This window comes from Pezoporus wallicus, unplaced genomic scaffold, assembly GCF_028554395.1.
Source record: "Pezoporus wallicus isolate ANWC-B61680 ecotype Strahan unplaced genomic scaffold, APGP_CSIRO_Pwel_v1 contig_7731, whole genome shotgun sequence".
Lineage (NCBI taxonomy): Eukaryota > Metazoa > Chordata > Aves > Psittaciformes > Psittacidae > Pezoporus > Pezoporus wallicus.
The window spans coordinates 1040216-1061440 of NW_026635361.1; the positions used below are offsets into that span (position 1 = coordinate 1040216).

General features: G+C 44.9%; 1 protein-coding gene across 2 annotated transcripts in view; it reads right to left on the reverse strand.

The window, feature by feature from the left end:
* The window catches only part of NPTN (neuroplastin), a 57788-nt gene extending 36563 nt beyond the window's left edge, over window positions 1-21225 (reverse strand). For both annotated transcript variants that reach the window (XM_057421131.1, XM_057421122.1), the window contains exon 1: window positions 21057-21225. In XM_057421131.1, coding sequence (XP_057277114.1) covers window positions 21057-21144 — 88 coding nt within the window. In that variant the 5' untranslated portion in view covers window positions 21145-21225. The remainder of the gene's footprint in view (window positions 1-21056) is intronic.

Genomic DNA, 21225 nt, shown 5'->3' on the forward strand with positions numbered 1-21225 from the left:
TAGTAAAATGCGTATTTTGGTGAAGAACCACTAAATCTAATTGGAGAAAAAGTGCATTCTGAAAGCCAGGTGCACCTGAACTGGGAGTGGGGGAGAAGCTCAGAGCCAGCCAAAAAATCCCATATGCAGTAGGAGAAATATGTACAGCAACCTCGGAGAGCCAGAAAGCTGGAAAAGCTCCATGTTGGCCAAATGCTGAGGTCAGAAGAGGAGAGCGGACAGCGAGCCTGAAGATGGACAGCTTAAAGGAGCACAAAGGCACAGCTTTACCACTCCTGAGCAACTCGATTTCACTGAGGAGGCTTTACTAATGGAAGACACCTTTTAGAGAGTCGCTTTTCTTCTGCCAGTACTTATGAGCTACCTGTTGGACAAACGCAGGCAAGGCCAAGCCAAGCTACGTTCTCAGCTTTACATACCAGCAATGCCCTTCCAACTGCACCTATTGCCCTCACTGGCACAAGCCAGAGAAGAGGCAGCAACCGAGTTCCTCTAGAAGAGGTGTAGGTGGGAGAAGAAACAAGACTTATCCTCTTGTTGACGTGATGATGGAACTGGAGGATTAAATTTATGCACATTACAAGCATGTGGAAACATCTAACTGTAATCTCAACAAACTCCAGAAGCCTGTAGAGCAGCTTGAGTCCTACTTTAGCTGGAGCCCCCTTGAATAGCTTAAAACCAGTCATGCAATGACCAAAAGGCTTCCCCAACTTCCTCACCTCCTAGGATGAGCACACAAATTTGGATCTTGACAGAGAGATCAACAGCTATTGTAACACCAATATGCTAGGCTGCTACCAGCCTAAGAACATACAGAAAGCAGTGCCTGACAGTATCAGCCCTGAGCTGCAGAAGTGATTGAGCTATTGATCTAAATATCCTTTTGTTACTGACACTTAACACAAGATGCACTAGGTTACAACAGAATTGATTGTAAAGCCACTGGAGAAGTAAAGCAGGGAGAATACCAATGTCCCCAAGTTTAAGTCTGGTCTAAAGAAAGGGGTTAAAAAAAAACCCAAAGCTATGTTTTGCTTTAAGAAAATGCAGGTAAGTTGCTAGCTGAGGAAAGGAAATGTTAACCCAGTCCAGCAAAGAGAGACAACCAGGTGAAAATGAAATGCAGGTACTGCAAAAAGCCCCAGTGATGCAGAACAAACTTATTTCTCTTGGGCTTATGTGTATCAAGCATGAACATCAAAGCAGAAAACAAGTACAAGACCATCAAATGGCAAGGGGAGACTGTCTCAAAAACAGAGTCTGCAAAGGTTGCGGAACAAGAAGCTCTGAAGCCCAAGAGCAGAAGGGGCTGTTCGGAGAGGTTCAAAGCAGGACACACGTACGAGAACACACAGAGGTGACCCAAAAGAAGGAAACACAATGTGTTTCCAAGGATATTTTCAACCACAAGGAATACAGAGGTAACAAAGCGAGTTTATAGTCGGGGGTGAAGCAGTGCATGTCTCCATCGAGCAAGGTAATGCTCCAATCCTGTACTTTATCTTGTGGTGGATTCCACTTACATGAAGAAAGAAAACAAGGTTCAGAGCTCAAAAAGAGAGCTTGCAAAGCTGGTGCAAAAATGAGCCCCGTTTTCACAATACACAGATAAAACATGGACTACTGGGGGACTGTACTTTACATTGGTCACAATTACAATGAAACCCATCCTGTAAACAGCAAGAGGGCAATGTCGCCCTATTCAGGAATGCCTTTCCTAAAGGGAATAGCAAAAAGCCAAATATCTTTGCCAAAGTGGAGTTTTTTGTGTCCTGTATTCATTTATATATCTGTATTTATTTATACACCCTATAGACCCAAAATGCTCCTGATATGTTACTCTGGCAAATGCTAGACCCTTAGTATCAATGTTCTGCCACCAAAAATAGGCACTAGGGTAAAAGCTTTCATTAAGCTGTTTGCACACCTTTTTCCTAATTGGTGTTCTGAATTATGCAGGCTGACTTTTTAATTCCTCAAAAAGAACAGGAAGAGCTGGAATGATGTTTTAAGTACCCTTAGGCTCTGCCCAGGCAAAGAAAGCAAAGCCTTACCACCACTGGCACATCTGACTCGATAAATCTCTGGATCTTCTGAGGTGGAATTAAGGATCCAAGCTCCAAGGCTGGACCAAGACAAACTGCAGTTTCAGGAAAGGGGATGAAACCAAAGTGCTAGCTGTAAAGACTTCATTAAAACATGAAAGCCCAGATGATCTTGGGCAGTCCTCCTCAGCTGCCTTTGCTCTGTCCTAACTATAGCTTTGTTTTCACCTTGATTTCATGGCAGCAGTCTCATTTAGAACTTGCATCAGAGGACCAAAGAAAACTGCAGTAAGAAGCTGCTCTTCTCCCCTCTCAGCATTCTCCTACTGCAATCCAGGCTTTGAAAAGCCAAGCTCCAGGTGGCTGCTACTTACTTCAACTGGTACCAGTCCTATTAACACCTTCTCCTTCACTGAAGGGTGTTAATGAAGCGATAAACGTTTTGAGGGTGGAAAAAACCACCATCACTTTCTGAAAGGATTACATTTTCTTCATTTAGGATGGAAAAAAGGCAACCTAATTCATGGCTAGTTTCTTTCCCAGGCTCACCTTCACTGAGGTATCTGAAATCAAAGAAGTGAGAGCCAGTACTCCAGATGGAGGAGTTGAATATACCTCAACTCAACAGAGAGCACCAAAGCACCTTGCCTCTTTTCACCCACCATATCTAGCAGGTTTGATAGTCTCACATCACCGGGAGGGCACAGCTTGCAATCACTGATTGCAATGGGTTTGGTCACAATCGCTTCACAGGTAAGAAATGGGTTTAAGTTTTAGAGTGCATTCCCTGTCTTCTTTGACTGAGGAGTAACCATCATGTACCCATCACACAATTTGGAGCTAAAGTCCCCAGAACACTCCACCCAAGTTCCATAAACTAAAAAGAAATTGCCCTTTTTTTGTCTATTTTTCCCCTATTCTTTAGCCAACTGCAGAAGCAGGTTTAAAGCCCAGCCCTTTGACATGTGTATCAAATAGCCAGATGAGCCTATACCATCTATAAGGATGCTGAGAACTGCAGCAACACATGGAATTAATTCCTGCAACGGCATCTTGCAGCTTTAAACAGCTGAAGGTAGGTTCTGACTTGCTACAGAGGAAAACCTTACCCAGAGAGCATCATCTAAAATGCATGAGCCCATGATGGAGCACTGGAATCATTTCAGAGGGGGGAAACCCGAGGATTACTTTCTCCAGGTCCATGAACATAATGATTAACATTTTCTGAGTTCAGACCAACTGTCCTACTGTCTCTGTGCATTAGGAAACCTTATTCATTTGGCACCCAAAAATATTCATGCACAAACTAATTCCATTTGTTTGCTTAAGTAAAATTCAGAGAGTCCTTAAGTAAATGGGTTCGGAGCCTCTGCTGTTGTGTGACCATCCCGGATGTATGTCCCACATAGCCAAGAGACACCTCTCTGCACATATGGATGGAGAAAGGACACAGCAGTCAGCTTCTAGGTTATAAACCAGAGAATTCAGACTAGAAAGGATTTCTGAGGGGCCTCTGGTCCAGCTGCCTCACCAAACACAAAACCCATCCATCAGGTTGAGGCACTGAAGTTCAAGGTTCACATCATGGATGCTTCTATTCAAGAGCTTCATTGGAATACAAAACCCCAACACTTAAAAGTCATTGTGGTGTGAAGTTAAGTGCAACTATTATTTTATGGTCACTTTTATTGTGCATAAGCTGCTCTTGGTAACTGTAATTCACTGAAAACACCCCACATCAAAGCACATCTCATAGGAACGCTACTGGGTAGAAGAGACACTGGTGTGTCATAGCAATTACAACTACACACCTCCACTTGCAGGAAATTACTTTCACCCCTAATACATCCTTATTATATAGAGCTGTTGGTTCAAACCTCCTCCAACATCTTCCTCATTCACACACAATTTCATGAGTTCTGGACAGTGGTTACCACAACCCCATACCTGCATATTTGATTCCATAAGGTAGAAGATGCAATAATGGATTCAAGTCTGGAATGCCCGGCAAGCGAATGATCAGGACAAGAAATGAGTACCTCAGTTTGGCTCCATACTGATGTCAGCCTGCTGCTTTACAGATCTTTTTTCCCCTAGTTCTTTAGCTGGATAGAACAAAGTTCTACTTCTCTGGCAGTACAAGAGCATAGTCTGAAGTAACTGGAACACTGAATTAGGTCTTTGTTACAAAGAATTGGGAAGCTTGGTATTTTGCTTGGTTACTGAGACAAGAATGGAACAAAACTGAAATACATTCCACTTTAAATGAGTAAGCAAAGCTTCATGACAACATTTAATTGCTCTCTTTGTTAAGGATCTCTAACTTGCCAATTCCTATGTTTTTCCACAAATGATTTAGAAGAGCTGATAACTAAAGCAGCACTTTACATGTATAAACTACTTGGATGACACATGGGGAGCAAACTTGGGGTAACAAGATGCTGGGTTTCCACCAGTTTGCCCCTAAAATGCATTCTTGCAGTCCCTATTCCAGCTCATTTTCTATCGGGACAAGCTCTATCGTCAATGCATAACAGTTTCCTTATTAAAGTCTGCTTTTTGTTTCAAGCGCATCCTCCCAAAGGTGTTGAAGAAGTATAAACTAGAAAGCTCCATGCTTCCCTGTGCTGTGAGCTTAAATATCACTGCAGATATGACATTAAAGCATTCACTTCTATAGGAAGTATAGAAAAATCTCTCCTTTACTTCTAACACTTGGACTGATGCTCTCCAGATAAACAGGAGATAGAAACATTATGAAGCAGGTCCAGAGAAGGGCAATGGAGCTGGTGCAGGGCCCAGAGCACAAGTGTGATGGGGAATGGCTGAGGGACCTGGGGGGTTCAGTCTGGAGAAGAGAAGGCTCAGGGGGACCTGATCACTCCCTACAGCTGCCTGACAGGAGGAGGGAGCCAGGAGGGGCTGGGCTCTGCTCCCAAGGAACAAGGGATGGGACAAGAGGAACCGGCCTCAAGCTGCACCAGGGCAGGTTTAGATGGAGCTGAGGAACAATTCCTTCCCCAGAGGGTGCTCAGGCATTGGAACAGGCTGCCCAGGGCAGGGCTGCAGTCACCGTCCCTGCAAGTGTTCACACAGCGTGGAGACGAGGCCATTAGGGTTAGCGGTGGCTTTGGCAGTGCTGGGGATCAGTTGGACTTGATGAGCTTAAAGGGCTTTTCCAACCTTGCTAATTCTATGATGCTATGTAGCCAGCTCGGATCAATCTGAAGCACATGTTGACTTCCCTGTGAAACACCTAATGGTACCTGGAACAACAGCAAGCCCATGCATTTGTTAAGTACCTTAAAAAGCACATTCCTTCATATTTCAAAGGTTAAAGGACATCAGTCAAGAGCTACTCCTAGCCTTCTTGGAAGCAGTTCACATACACCCCAAGCAGCCCAGAAGACAACATCCTAAACAGAGTTATATTTAGCTTTGTGGCATTTCAGTCGCATGCTTTAAAGAAGGGCTAGTCTGGGGAGCTTCACTGGGCTGTGCCTGTATTCCAACTTACATAATGCCAGTTAAGCAGATGGGAATGACAAAACCATTGAAGCCATTGATTCCAGGAAAACTGGCAAGTTGTTCCTCACAGAGGATGCACATCACAGCTTGGGGCAAGGCCCCGAACACAAGTCAGACTTCACATTAAAATGGCTTAAACCCCCAAAGAGACTTGTCGTCAGCATCATGTTCCTGAGGGCTACTAAGCACGGCTAGAAAATGTTACCCAGGGCTGACTACAAAATAAAGGGCTCTGCGTTGGAGGATTGATGCAAGAGTCAAGTGACTTGAGTAGTTTTTATTCTCTAGTCAAGTGATCAGGCATTCAAATCAGATATCTACGTGGTAACCAGGTTTATGAAGGATCCTTGCTCATCCTTCTAGTAGAACTATGAAGAATTCTATCTGAAGGCAAAAAATCCCCTGATCCACAGACACTTACAGAACAAAGACTAAACTGGCTGTTGGCATCAGGTGTCCATACTCATCATCTGAAAGAGCTGGGGGTGTTGCTTGCCTGATGCTGGCATAGCTCAGGATGCTACACCAAGCCTTTCTAAACCATCTAACTGTGTAGCAAACGCTGCTTTTCCATGCCTAGTTGCTCTAAAGGGCACACGCTGTCACGAAGCTGGTTTGAATGCATCAAGCAGCATTTAACACAAGAGATTTCATTCCATGGAGAATCTGGAGATTCGTTTCTCAAAGGTTTTTCCAAAGATTAAACTTGCATCATCCTCAGAAAAGGCAGGCATTATCCTTCTGTTCTTTCCATTTACGCTTTTCCCTGGCACATCCTGGGGACAGAAAGACTTCACAATCATCCATGCAGCCAGAAGACAGAAAATCAAACACGCCAGCATTTTTAGTTTAATTCTTTCAGTCACTACAGAAATACTATTGTTGCACCTAAGGAATATGTAAGAATCTCTCTAAATCAGAAAGACTTCTGTATAATGCCAAAAATGAATGGTTAACAACTAGGAACCCACTCCCTGGAAATAAGCAGGAAGGAATTCAGCAGAGGTGACAGCAATTTCAATTTGGCTGGTGTTCCTATGTAACAGCACAACTGAAGCCTGCATGCCACAGAGCTAACATTTTAAAGGCCACTAGATTTGCACCTTAAAGATGTTATAAACCACTGGTGAGGATAACAAAAACACTTTGTGTTCAGATTAGTTATTTAAAATGCTCAGACTACGTCAGTATAGCTCTAAAGGTTTCAAGTACTCCTCAATTTTGCTTTGACCTTTCCTGCTCCAACAAAGGTGTGTTTGAAAGGAGACTGATTACACTTCTGTTTAGCATGAAGGAAATGCACACTGAACGGCAAAACCTCTTTTTTGCCCCTTTTATGCATTCTGCAGCAGTCGGAGCTGCTCCATCTCGTCTGTGAGGGAGCAGCAGGGCATTTTAATACAGCGACCTTTGAAAAGACATGCCCTTTGCAGAACGGTTGGATTATGTAAAGAGGTCACACAATCCCAGGCAGGGCTGAGAACCAGGCATCCAGGAAAAAATCATTCCTCTGCGTGCACAAGAAATGCTATTAGCAGAAGGTGAAATGCATTTTAGGTACAAAACGTGTTTAAATGTAAATGAGAGTTCAGGTCTGAACAGAGCAGGGTCTGCCTGACGACAACATGTGAAAACTGGCCTCACTGTGGGAGACGGGTTTAAAGAAGGGATGCTTCATGTACTTCTGAAGTTTATGTTTTCCAAAGCTGGAGAGAATCACTAACTTCAGAGTAAGTATCTCTAGCAGTCCAGGTCCTGCTCTCCCTGGACAGCCAAGCTACGAAGCACAGACAAGCAGCAGCAGGCAGCCCAAAGACAAGCTACTCCCCAGAACACTGTAAAGAGCATTCCAGTTACAGGGAAGAGGAAAACAGGAAGGAAATAGATTAAAGATTAGCAGAGATGCCACAACTTGCGTGCTCCTTTTGCAATGGAGAGCTGCTTCTTCCACACTGCATTTTTGAGCCCTATTTTTGCCTAACCCATTTCTATAGCGGAGTTTGGCTTCTCCCTGGTTTGACACATCTATTACTCTGAAAACATGCCTTTGACCACAAGAAGCCTTTCCTAACTCAGATCCCCACATCACTGACTGTAGTGGTAGGACAAGGGGTAACAGGTTCAATGTTAAACCAGGGAAGTTCAGGTTGGATATAAGGAAGAAGTTCATTCCTACAAGCGTGGTGCAGCCCTGGAACAGGTTGCCCAAAGAAGCATTAAATGCTCCATCCCTGGCTGTGTTCAAGGCCAGGTTGGTCTAGGGTGACACATCCCTGCCATTCTATGGTTCTACGATCAAGCTGTCTACCAACACTTACCACATGTATATAAGGACATGCCAATAGAAGAAGCCCTGCCCTTCCCACTGCTTTGTGCCAGTACACGCAGCTGCACCACCATAAACCACATCCTTCCTTGGAGCAGAAGTTGGATCTCACATGCCCTACTGACACCACTTAGATTATTAGTATAGAAATAAACTTCTGAAGACATCAAATATCACTATTTGTGACATGAAATTCAAGTTCAGGATGAATGCAAGCCTAACCCACACCATGCATCCTAATCCACATGCAGAAATCACCCTCCTGCAGTACTACACTAGTCAGTGGAAGACCTGGCATGCCTGAACCATTAGAACTCCAGTCCAGCCTACTCAACATACCAGGGAATCCAGAGGCACAGCTGAGAGACATTTAAGAGTGTTTAATGGCATTTTAAAGATTTGTTGGAGAAGAATATAAATGGTGACCTGCACAAACTGGTTAAAATCTCATTTGAATCATCTCCCCAAAGTGAAGTAGAAAAGGTCCTGCTTCTATTTTGTATCACAGCAGCGTTAAAGAGCTACCAATACTTAACAACACGATGCCAACACCAGGAAGTTTCTCATGTGCTCTTGAACCAAAGACCACATTCAAGTGTGCAGCTATTTTACAATGTCTATCAAGCCTTTAACAGCAGTGGTTGTGGCAAGAATGTGAGAAAAGGACAAACATACAGTGATCTTTTGACGGCCTTCAAGAGTTTGCTGCTGAGCATTCTAAAGGGGACATTTTCATTAAAGCAAAGAAACCAAAAAGCTTTATTTAGTCATTTTCCATCTCTGAGAGGCAAGAGCCCTGTTTCAGTCTGCAAAACGAGGACAACAGTGTAATATACGGAAAACCCTTTGGGAATTATAAAGCCATTTCACTTTGTCACACTGAGGCCCCAAAGAGGGGAGCACAGCAAGGCAGGACACGGCATGCTCATACTGGTACTGACTGAGCAGCCAGTGCCAGGTTAACATTTGGTAGGTGCTGTTTGAAGCATCAATCACCTCTGCAGTTATTCTGCTGCCTAGAAGAGGCATAAATAAAGGGACAACAAAAAAGAATGTGATAATGCCTTGCTGAAAGACATGAATGTAGGCCACTGACAAACAACTGTGACTCCCAGCTCCTTACTGTGTAGTGAAGAACCACATACCTCTACTTAAAGGAAGATTTGAAGAGATGAAGGTGGAGGTAAAAAAAATACTCCAAACAGGACTGTATTCATCCATGCCCTATTGCAGTTCTTGCCTTGCCTTTTATAGCTCTTTAAAAGCTATTTCTCTCTGTCCTGTCATTTTTGTTCCATTCTCCCAACTAATTCCCTTCCTAGAAACCAAAACGGACTTTTTTTTCCCCTTACTCCATATGGCTCAAGATTGAGGTCACTAAATCGATCCTGGTATTGCTATATATAGGAGCTTCAGGAGTCTGAGACCCAAAACATGCAGCTTTGCTTAAAACTATCTTCTACACTTAAGTGAGACCAGAAGTTGCTACTGAGCACTACAGAACTTGCAGCAAAGTGTTGGAAAACCTGTCAGTTAAAATCTCTCAAATTAAGTCTGAAAGTAAACCATTGATACTGCATATCTGAGTCTCATATTAGGTTCACTACCCTCAAAAACAGGGAGAGGTGCAAACTGTCCCATCTATATCAAGTACTTTGTTTCTAGAAGCCAACAGGCAGGAAGGGAAGGCTGCATTAACATGTGCCATCCCCTCTACCAGAGTTACAGGGGAAGAAAAGAAAGAGTTGTACCATAAACAATCTAAACAAATAACACAATAGAAGGAAATTATGTCTATATATATATATATATATATATATATATTACCTATTACCCTCATCTTTGATAACAAGCAGAAGAGCTCTCACAGTACCAGAATGGTTTGGTATTTCACGGAATCACAGAACCACAGAATGGTTTAGGTTAGAAAGGACCTTAAAGCTCATCCAGTCCCAACCCCTGCCACAGGCAGGGACCCCTTCCACTAGAGCAGCTTGCTCCAAGCCCCTGTGTCCAACCTGGCCTTGAACACTGCCAGGGATGGGGCAGCCACAGCTTCTCTGGGCACCCTGTGCCAGCGCCTCAGCACCCTCACAGGGAAGAGCTTCTGCCTAAGAGCTCATCTCAGTCTCCCCTCTGGCAGGTTCAAGCCATTGCCCTTGGCCTGTCCCTACATCCCTTGTCCCAAGCCCCTCTCCAGCTTTCCTGCAGCCCCTTTAGGCACTGGAGCTGCTCTCAGGTCTCCCCTTCAGGAGCCTTCTCCAGGCTGCCCCAGCCCAGCTCTCTCAGCCTGGCTGCAGAGCAGAGCTGCTCCAGCCCCTGCAGTAGCTCCATGGCCTCCTCTGGACTCACTCAGGATTGCCCTCACCAACTGCCATGACCTTTCACTTAGCCTTGTTGAACTCCATGAGGTTCACACAGTCCCACCTCTCCAGTCTGTCCAGGTCCCTCTGGGTCCCATCCCTTCCCTCCAGTGTTTCAACCATACCACACAGCTCGGTGTCATCAGCACACCTGCTGAGGGTGCTCCATCCCACTGTCCATGTTGTGACAAAGATGTTACAAACACTAGTCCCAACATCCATCCTTGAGGAACAGCAGCCACCACTGGTCTCCTAGTTTTTTGAGGAATGCAGCTTTAAGGGCATTTTTGAAAACACTGGTGTCAGACCAGAGACCAATGGTCACCATCAGGCCTGCACGAAAGGGTGAAGCTTTTAAGAGCCAAAAGCCAAGTTCCTGAATGAAACAAGAAACAGAAATAACTGGCAGTGTTAGTTTCTAGATTATGAGGACCAAATAGGCACCAGATATACCACTTCCTAAAGTGGAATGAAGCACAAAAGGAATGGCACCCTGAATGTATCTTTCCCTTAGTGCAGATTTAGAGCAATTACAGAAAGCTTTCCAAATATCACTCAAGTGTCTTATTTATTCAAGTAATTGCCAAAGATGACCCTTTCACCTGCAATTTAGAAACACCTGTACCAAGTCCTCCAGTATATCCAAGACATACTCAGATTTTACCATAAGGTTAAATAAAGTCCCTTGTTTCTAATGGATAGGCCATATACAGTGCAGCAGACAGCAACAGCTCTGCCCCCTAACCCAATCCCCCCTGGAGGAAAACCTAGTGTGGGATGGGAGCCCTAGCTTCCCAATTTACATCCACAGGGAAGAATCCATCCACAGGAGGCTTCCAAAGACCAGGTGCTCTGAGTCACAGACCCAAGACATTCAGCAGCTTCAGGACTCTGAAAGCACTGCCCCAGGGCAGCTCTCTTCTAGTAAGTGCTAAACCTCAACAGCAGCCAGCTGCTGAACTGGCTCTTTATGGAGCCTGGCAGGCAGAACAAGAGGAAGAAGGCAGCTGCAGAACTTGTCTTGCCATATGCAAACCCTGAATAAAAGGATCACTCCAAAGAATGAGCTTCCTATTTATTTCCTAGAGTCATTAAGGTAATCCATCACAAGTCTAAACCGAGCTGCCTGATGGAGCCCACACTGCAAGTCTTCAGCTACAAACTTGAGAAACAGGATAATGTCTCAAGCTCAGAATAAAACCTGGCTTATTTGGTGACTATCTGGCTTAAAGCTGCAATTTGTACATCCTGTTACCACATTTCTTACTATACTAAACCCAGCAGTCTTGCTTTATATATACACATTTCTTTCCTCCGTGTCATTTATTCCTGGCTTCGTTTGATCTCAGCCTCTTAACTCTCTCCTCAAACCTCACTGGAATACTTTTCCATCTTTTTCTGCTCTACCCTCCCCTTTCTAAATCAAGATTCCACAGGACTGCACAGAGGAAGAATCAGGGCAGAACTAAAAACCGTTTCAGGTTACATCCCGTGATGCAAGTTTTTCCTATTTCAAACTAGACCCCCGAAATATGAATTAATGTCATCACACATCTATAAAAATCATACAAATAGGTAACATTATAAAATGTGAGAGTGGGAGTCAGCTGCTTGGAGGCTTAAAGCAGAGGACAAAAAGCTATCCAGTTTCCTGCTTTAGTTAAACCATCTGCATATTCGGGTTAAAAAACCTCAAGCAGACAGTAGCAACCAAATGATAACCGAACAGGAATCTGCTACCCTTGCAGGAAGATACACAGAAACCAAGATCAACAATGTAACTGCAAACTGTATGTAATTCTTTGCTCCATCAGTCTGCATCACCTCCTGGTAACAACGATTCCAACCTGCTCAAACAGGGAATTAAAAGTGGTCCACCTTGTGTAACACTGGGGATTTTTTGCTACTCTCACCCCAGCAGTAATTCAGGGGAAAGATAATCCTTGCCTGGCTGATCTTGTCAGTCTTGTGCCCAGCTTTCACAGTGCCACAGAGAGCTGTCTATCACAGATCAAAGCAATTCTCACGTAGGGTTTCTTTTGTCCTTTTTCAACTACGGTTCATAGAATCCCAGCCTGGTTTGGGTTGAAGAGACCTTAAAGCTCACCCAGTTCCAACCCCTGCCACAGGCAGGGACACCTTCCACTAGAGCAGCTTGCTCCAAGCCCCTGTGTCCAACCTGGCCTTGAACACTGCCAGGGATGGGGCAGCCACAGCTTCTCTGGGTACCCTGTGCCAGCGCCTCAGCACCCTCACAGGGAAGAGCTTCTGCCTAAGAGCTCATCTCAGTTCTCTTCATTATCCTTTCTTGTATGGAGAATTAACAAAAAGCACCCTGAACAGAAAACAAACCCACCCATATCTCATTCTCCTGGTGGCCTTCACAGTCTCAGATCTTGTATCAAGGCACCTTTCTTTCCCAGGCCAAGCATCCCTACCTCACACACCCATCTCTGGAACAGTTTTCACTGCTCTTTTAAGCTCTGGAATGCAATATTAATTTCAGATTTTCCTCAAGTCAGAAAGCATCATGTAATATTTTAAACCATTATGTCAGCCATCACACACTACGTTTAGCATCATAGAATGGTTTGGGTTGGAAGGGACCTTAAGACCATCTAGTTCCAACCCCCTGTCATGGGCAGGGACACCTCACACTAAACCACGTCACCCAAGGCTCTGCCCAACCTGGCCTTGAACACTGCATCATGGAAAGCCAAGAGCCATTACACCACTTGCATGAATTTAAGATGACTAACAGCAAAAGTGCAGCTGAGCTCTGATTTATAACTACATTTAAACCAGTTTAGCCTCACTCGATTATTCTTTTTCAACGAGTATGATGGGAATTCAAACACTTCTCCATTTGCACCTACAGAGGTTGATTACCCTGGTTAAGCACCACGAAGCTTTTCTAACAAACCAGGCAAAAAAAAAATCCCCCATTCCCAGAGTGCTCAGGCAAGTTGGTATCTACTGGGGGTTTAAAAATGCACTCAAGCATCTGGTTTTTCAAACTCCTGCTGTACGCCTTCACTGAATTATTTCAGTCTGCCATGGTGTCTGCTGGGAGACTGCAGCATTGCCAAAAGCCTTCTCGAGCTCTTTTCTAAGCTCTGCAGTTCAATTCTCTCTAATTTAAAATACAGTGCAAGTTTTACCAACTTCCCAGAATTAAATCCCTTTTTTCACCCACTGTAACTGGGGTTTTGCACTGATTGTATCACACCTTCCCTTTTCTAGATCATTACAGAATCACAGAATGGTTTGGGTTGGAAAGGACCTCAAAGCTCATCCAGTTCCAACCCCCTGCCATGGGCAGGGACCCCTTCCACTAGAGCAGCTTGCTCCAAGCCCCTGTGTCCAACCTGGCCTTGAACACTGCCAGGGATGGGGCAGCCACAGCTTCTCTGGGCACCCTGTGCCAGCGCCTCAGCACCCTCACAGGGAAGAACTTCTGCCTAAGAGCTCAGCTCAATCGCCCCTGCTTCAGTTTGAACCCATCACCCCTTGTCCTATCACTACAGTCCCTAATGAAGAGTCCCTCTCCAGCATCCCTGTAGCCCCCTTCAGACAATGGGAGCTGCTCTGAGGTCTCCACACAGCTTCTCTTCTCCAGGCTGAACAGCCCTAACTTTCTCAGCCTGTGGCCTCAGTGTGGCCTCCTCTGGACTTGCTCCAACAGCTCCATATCCTTCTTATGTTGAGGACACCAGAAGTACACGCAGTGCTCCAAGTGTACTTTCCTTCCTCTTATATTCTCATGTCTTCAATAAGTCTGTTAGAGAAGGCAGTTAGTTTCCAAACACACACACAAGCTATAGGGTGAGCAACCACGATCCCCGTGTGCACTCAGAGCTAGCAATAATTCACAAGATGTAGGAATTAGTAAGTAGCAAGTAGCTATACTACTTAGCTACACTGAGTAGCATTTTGACTCAATAGTTTTGGTAATGTGGCATTTTAAAACACGCAATGTTAAAAAAGCCTGTATGAATTAGAGCAATTCAAGACCTATTTTTCCTTATTCAAACCAGAACGGGACATTATAATCTGATTTTCCTCTATTAAAAAGGTCTCAGGATGCAAATCCATTTAGTTAGTCACCTACTACCCTGGACACTTCCCTCATCTGGAATGTTTGTTCTTCTAGAACATCCCTGCTTTTTCTTTAATGTATCAAAAGGTTTTCAACTTGGTATCAAAAGGTTTTCAACTTGGTATCAAAAGGTTTTCAACTTGGTATCAAAAGGTTTTCAACTTGGTATCAAAAGGTTTTCAACTTGGTATCAAAAGGTTTTCAACTTGGTATCAAAAGGTGGCACAGTTGATAGAAACCATGTGTCCCTGAGATTCCACGTCACACACCCAAGTCGCAGCTAGACCTCCAAAGAGAAGACAGACACAAGGCCTCTTCCTCCTTCAAAAGCAGCTGCAAAGCACAGCTCGGCTATCCCACCCCATCTCGGCATCAAAGCTGTTAAGAGGAGGATAAAGGTTCTCCTGACCTACAGCTCTTCAATGGTGTGCCATTTGTGTCATATTTATTCAACATAAGCTTCCCAGGATCAGAGGCCACTTTCCCACACACACCTTCAAGCAGCCAAAACACTGTGCTGGTATGATGGTGCCGTTTTCCACTGCATCCTGAAGAGGAATGGTGTGGAAGAAACCCATCTTACTCTCAAAACCCTTCTTAATTCTAACAGAGATCTCCAGCTTCTGTCACTGCATGATGAAGAACCCTCCACAGATTCAAAAGTTACTGTCTTCTTTTCTTGACCGAGTTTATGTCAGAGTGTAAGTGGTGACTTCAACCACAGGGATGAACCAAATAAGCTTCAAGCTTATCAACTGGGCATGAATCTTTTAAAGTCTACAGTAGTTATCTTACACGGGGATAAAATACTTTCAATTTTTGACACAGACATTTAATCCAGGCTGGAATTATGTTTAGACTCCATCTCCTTCAACACCAAAAGGTCACACAGTACAAGACATCCAAAAAAGTGTTAGAGTGAAAATACATTTCACATATCAAATAAGATTAGTAAAGGCATGCAAACAGTATTTCAGACAACTGTTGTGATTTGAACAACTGGATGTTGTATTTGACAAGCAGCTTTCATAACTCTTGAGTTATATTTTCACAGCCATTCTCCCTCTTCTAACTTTAGACCTTTATGAAAGGTGTAAACTGACTTTATACAAGCCAGGTTTTATATTCCAGAATTAACTGGGGGAAATGCCAAGCCACTACAATCACCATGGAATCCTGAGATGCAGCTTGGTTAAAAGGGGTTTAACTCAACATATAAAGGTTCTTCTCAAGCATCTAATAACAGACTGTGTGCAGGATCAGATACTAAAGGTGCACATTCAGCCCCCAGCTCTGGCAGGAGAAGCAGCACCTAAACCACTGGTGGGTTACTGGCAGCAATGCCAGCACAACTCTGGTGTGGGCAGAAAGCTCAGGTGGATGGAGAAGACAGGAAGGAGATCCTACCATCCCATATGCTGTTCAAAACAAAGCACAATCATAGAGGAATCAACAGTCTCAGGGAAGAGCTCTAAAACCAGGTTACAGGTTGCTTTGGAAAGTTTTGGGGGTGTCAAGCTGCTGGGTTTAATTCAAGTCCTCCTGCAGTCCCTGTGGAAGCTGGGTGAATGGAAAAGGGCAGACAGTGCCCATGTTTAAAACATTAAAATGGAAAGATCATGGAATTGCAGACCAGTCAATTCAGTTTTAGTCTCCCACAAGAACAAATCTGCTTGGAAGTGCTCAGAAACACAGAATGGCTGTGGGGAGGGAAGAACCGAGCTGTATTGATACCTATGGTTTGATACAGCCCATGACTATCTGACCTCCTGCTACAAAGTTAATAAAAACCAAAGGTGACTCTAGAGGAGAAAGAACAGAAGCAGTTTTCCTAATTTTAGTAAAGCTTTTAATACTTCCCTGTACAAGGGCCTCATAACCAAAAATACAATCTCATTAATGTAGCTTGGTGTATCATGTGTGTGGGTTTTATGCGATACAGTACGCGAGGAGATGGAAAACAGAATGAAATAAGACTGATGATGGGCTCCAGGGGTCTCTTAAGCAGATAAAACCAAAGCAAGCTGAAGTAGGGGAGCATGCTCCAGAAGATAAAAGACTTTCAACAGCTGGAGGAAGACATCAGAAGCAGGTGAGATGCCACTTATCAAGAACTACTCGACTTAGGTAGTAAGAAACACAAAGTAGCAGCCCTGCAATGCAAGATCTGACCACCACAAAGGATCCCACTGGACGCGAGTCAAATGTTTCACAATAAGAAACCTTGTTCTTAAGGTCTTGTGATGCAAAGGGGAATGCCATATGCAAGACACATCGAGTGATCCTTCCACTCCACTGAACCTTGGTCTGGTCCCAGCTAGAAGCATCCAATTTTACACATCACACTCCAGAAAACGTGACTGAAGAAAATGTGCAGAAAAGCACCAAGAAGGGCCAGGAAAATGCAGCTTATCGAGAATGACCATGACAATTCACCTGCACAGAATTGCTAATGAGAGATAACAACCTCCTCCTCCCCATTCTAAAAGGCATGAATAAGAATAAAAAGCCTAAACTGATAGGAAAACAGGTTTGGGTTAGATTTACAGAACTTTCCAGCCAATAGATAACAGAAGCAGCTTATCTAACTTTCAATCAACCGTGGGAGCTGCAGCACCTCCAGCACTTGGAAGTGAAGAAGAGCTTGAACATTGTGGCTTTACAACCCAAGGATGAATCACAGGCTAGCATTGTCCTTTACAATGGAAGTTCTTACAATTGCCTCCTCTGAAGTAGTACTTGCAGCAAAAGAAACAGCTCATTGTGAAGGAGATAATGCACCTCATTCATGAATTTCACAAGAAGTAGTCTTCATACAGTAGGATGTTGTAAGGACAGTTAACACTCAGTATTTCAGCATTGAAATGTAGTTCACGGAGTCCCTCCCTTTGAGTGTTTCTTAACATAATTAAAACTATTGTTGGACCTCTCAGTTCTAGCAGTTATATCCTCTTTACCTGTTACTGAGATCTGTCAGAACTCAGTGCAATTTCAGTGTTTAGGCATTAGTCACACAGCTTGTACTTAACTTTCCTATGCAGGAGTGGTAGGAGGGAGAATGGCAACGGTGGGAAAGAGACCAGAACTTTGAACATTCTCCTCGAAGCTCAGCCCACACTCACGCTCCATAAATGCTGTATGAAACTGGTTCTTAGTTTTATCTGCAGACCATTAAAGTCATGTCAGAATACAATCCGTGCAAAATGGATGAGAATCAGCAGTCAGAAATAGCGTTACAAGGATAAAAGGAAGGGGGTTTCGCTTGCTCTTTTAAGAAGGATCTCATCTTAAGCAATCACTCTTCCCTGACTTTATGGTCACTTCTATAGTGGCTTCTGCCAACAGAAAAGCCAGGTTCCATTTTTAGCCAGCTAGTTAGTTCCTCCTCACTCATCCAGAGGAGGAGGAGAGCAGAGCTAAGCAACTGCCACCTAACTTAATCTGTATTTCCAGCTTTGCACAACCCAAGTCATTTTATTAAGCCAGTTTTCAGTTTTACAGATGTGATGAAATGCAAGATTTCCCTTCTCTACACAATATATGATAAAGACTGGTTTGAAGTGCGCTTTGCCAGACCAAAGCTCTGAAAATGGAAGCGCTGGAAAAACTCCTAGCAATCCAACTCACATATTGGTGCACTGAAGAAGCACTGCGGATTTCATGGGGGCAGTCCAAGCATCTATTTTAGATGACAGTAAAAAAATACAGCATTGCTCCTTTAAATCCAGACCTTCTAAGGTGAAGTATTAGTACACTAAAGTCTTTATTTTTAAACAAGGAGCTGGAGAAACAAAGGTATTGCATAGGTTAACAACCAACAACTGGAAAAGACATGTTATTCATCACCAAAAAAGCAAGCAAAGTACCATTCCATGAGGAAGATGCTTTCTGTTTGAAGCTCTAAAGTGATTTTCCAGCAAATACCAATTGCAAACTACAGGTTTAACACGGATCTTCTTGACAGACTGGCTTTTTCCAGCTGTTCCTTATGCCTTGTCTAACTGCCTTCTGTTACTCCACCAAACTATGCTCTGGATACAAGTGACAAGCTGGTGTGCATCAGAAATGCAGCCTCAAAGAACCCAACAAGTCCCTCTGAATATTCAGGAAAAGTTACACTTCTGCCATGCAAACTTTCCTGTTATCTTTAGGTGTTTATGCAAAAGCTTTAAAAAACAATCCATGCAAGTGTCAAAAAGCTATTCCAGTTTTAGTAAGCTTAAATCCATAGGTGAGTCTGATTCAGAGTATTCCGCACTACATTCACTCTGGAAAACTCCCTAGCCATCTCCTGTCAGAAGCAGACAAAAAAGGCAGCTTCCCATAGCCACTCAGGATCCTACTGGGCATTTTCTGTTCCAGCCCTGCAGCTCCAACAAGTACATTATGGTTCTTTCACCATCCTAAACTTGTGTGGTGTTACTGTACATTCAACAGCACTTGGGCTATCAGCTTTCACTACACTGACAGCTCCGTATCAATAATGGATAAGGGGATTCTTGCATATACACCCTGGGATCCTTCCTTATACCTTCAAAGCACACACCTGTGTGTTAGACATATTATGAAGGAGTTGTCACTCACATACTTGCACACATCTGTTCAAACCACATCTTTTCCCTAACAACTTACAATGAGTACACACAACTCAGGAAATGGCTGTACCTGCTCTTCATGCCAAAGCAAAAGAGGAATTGTTCAGTCTCATGAAGCATTTCTTGCTGAAATAAAGCAAACCAACCAGTTCCTCTGCAGGAGGGCCTACAACCGTGAAGTTGGCTTTCCTATGTTAGAACAGCATTCAAATTGAGTAAAAATTCAACAGCAGCAATAAACCTTATTCAGAAGGCTCTCCACCTTTCAGTTGGCTTCAGAATACTCTGCTCCTTTCCAAGATGATTTTCCCTCACCCGAATAAACCCCTACAGCAGTGCAGAGTCTCCCTTCCCATTTAATTGCTTGGATGACCCCAGTTAACCAAATAAAAATAAATGAGCTTTCAGGCTCCACCTGGGCTCTGCAGTCTTACCTCACGCCAAGAGCAGCTACTGCTTGGTGAGCTTCCCATCAGGAATGGAAGTCATGATTTAGACAACTGAAAGGCTTTCCATCTATCCCAAAAATTCATTTCATTGTTGACCTCCAGACACATAACTACTGTCAAACACCACATGCTTGCACTGCCTACCAGCTATTTGGAACTGTTATAGCAGCTGCCAGCATTTGACGCCTTGCCTGCTAATTCTGCACAGGAACAGCTTCAGGCACACGACCCATTTAACTTGCTTTCCTCCCTCCACCCAAGTACAAGGGGAAACCCAGCACGGGCAGATTAACCCTGCCGTGAGGATGCTACCACACAGCATCTCCATGACAGAGAACCAGACTTTAGCCACAACTCAGCCCAGCCAGCTCATTCCTGGGAGCTCCTGGAAGCCAGGTCCATAATTCCCATTGAACTCCAGTGGAATTCAGCCACACTCTTTTAGGCTCCACAGAAAGTCCTTCATATTGCAGAAAGCCACAGCTTCCATTCACACAGTGTGGATGCCACAGCTGCTTCTGTTTGGTTAACAGAGACATAAGGCTCAGCTCTGGCTTCAGACTGCCAAACCTGCACGTATAATGGCAATAATTCTGATCTGGGCTCTTTGGGACATTATTTCTTTCATCTGCATCTCCCCCATTATTGTCCAAGATGCTGAAAGCCCCAGTGTTTCTTCTGCAGCAAACAGCCAGCGAAGCTGACCTCATGCTGCAAGGCAAAATTCACCTCAGCAGGAGGAAAACGCTAGGACTGAGTTACATCTGCAGAGCAGAAAAGAAGGATGAAACAATGAAAATCTGGTATATTAGTAAGGGACCCATCCCTTTTAGGTATATGTTCCTAGCACACATAGACCAGAGAGCCTCTCATGAGCCAAGCTGCCCGCTCTTCACAGCGTTTACAGGCCAAAGCATCCCTGCCATCAGCCTCCCCGTGATGCAGCAGAGGAAGCCGCTCCAGAAAGCCCGTTCTCCCGAAGCCTGGAGCAGACAGAGCCCCTGGAAGGCGGCCGTTCCATCCGCGCTGCAGGAACGCGCTCCGAGCCGGAGGCTCGGCTAGGCCAGCCTCTTGGCCCCACTTTGTTCTGCCACTAATTGTCATGCACTTGGCTGCAAGCTCATCGGGGAGGAGGCACGGTGCGCTACATTTAGCTCATGCTATCCTACGAGGATAGGGAGAAGGGTGGCTTGCTATGGGTTTTTTTTTTTTCCTCCTTCTTCTTTTACGCTCCTATCAGGAGACCTCTTTAGTTGCTAAGGAACTACGGGTTTATTGCATTATAAATGATTTAAGGCAGCAATTAAACCGGCAGATGCAGGTTCAGTAGGCGGGAGGAGATGTTCCATTTTACCGGCAGCACGAGACGCCTCAGGAGAAGCGGAGGGAAGGGTGGGGGGGACACACGGGACGACCCTCTCCTTCAGCCCCCCTTTCCCTTCACCCTGAGGGACCTTAAACACGGGGGATTCCCCCCTAAACCGGGGTCGGACCCCGCCTGGCTCAGGGGGCAGCCGCCGAGCCCTGGGCTATCGTGTCGTGTGTCGTCCCCCCCCCCCCAGGCTGACTCTCGTCCCACCGCCATAGCAAGCCCCACAGCAGCGCGCCTCCCCCCCCGCCCGCCGCCCTCCCGCCCTCCCTCCCTCACCGTTCTGCGCCGCGGCGGGTCCCGGCAGGAGCGCGGCCGTCGCCAGCAGCAGCGAGAATGCGGCGGGGAGCGGCCCGGAGCGCGGCATCCTTCCGTCCGCGGCCGGGGAGGGGAGCCAGGAGGAGGAGGAGGAGGAAGGGGGCGGCGGGGTGAGGCGGGCACCGGCGGG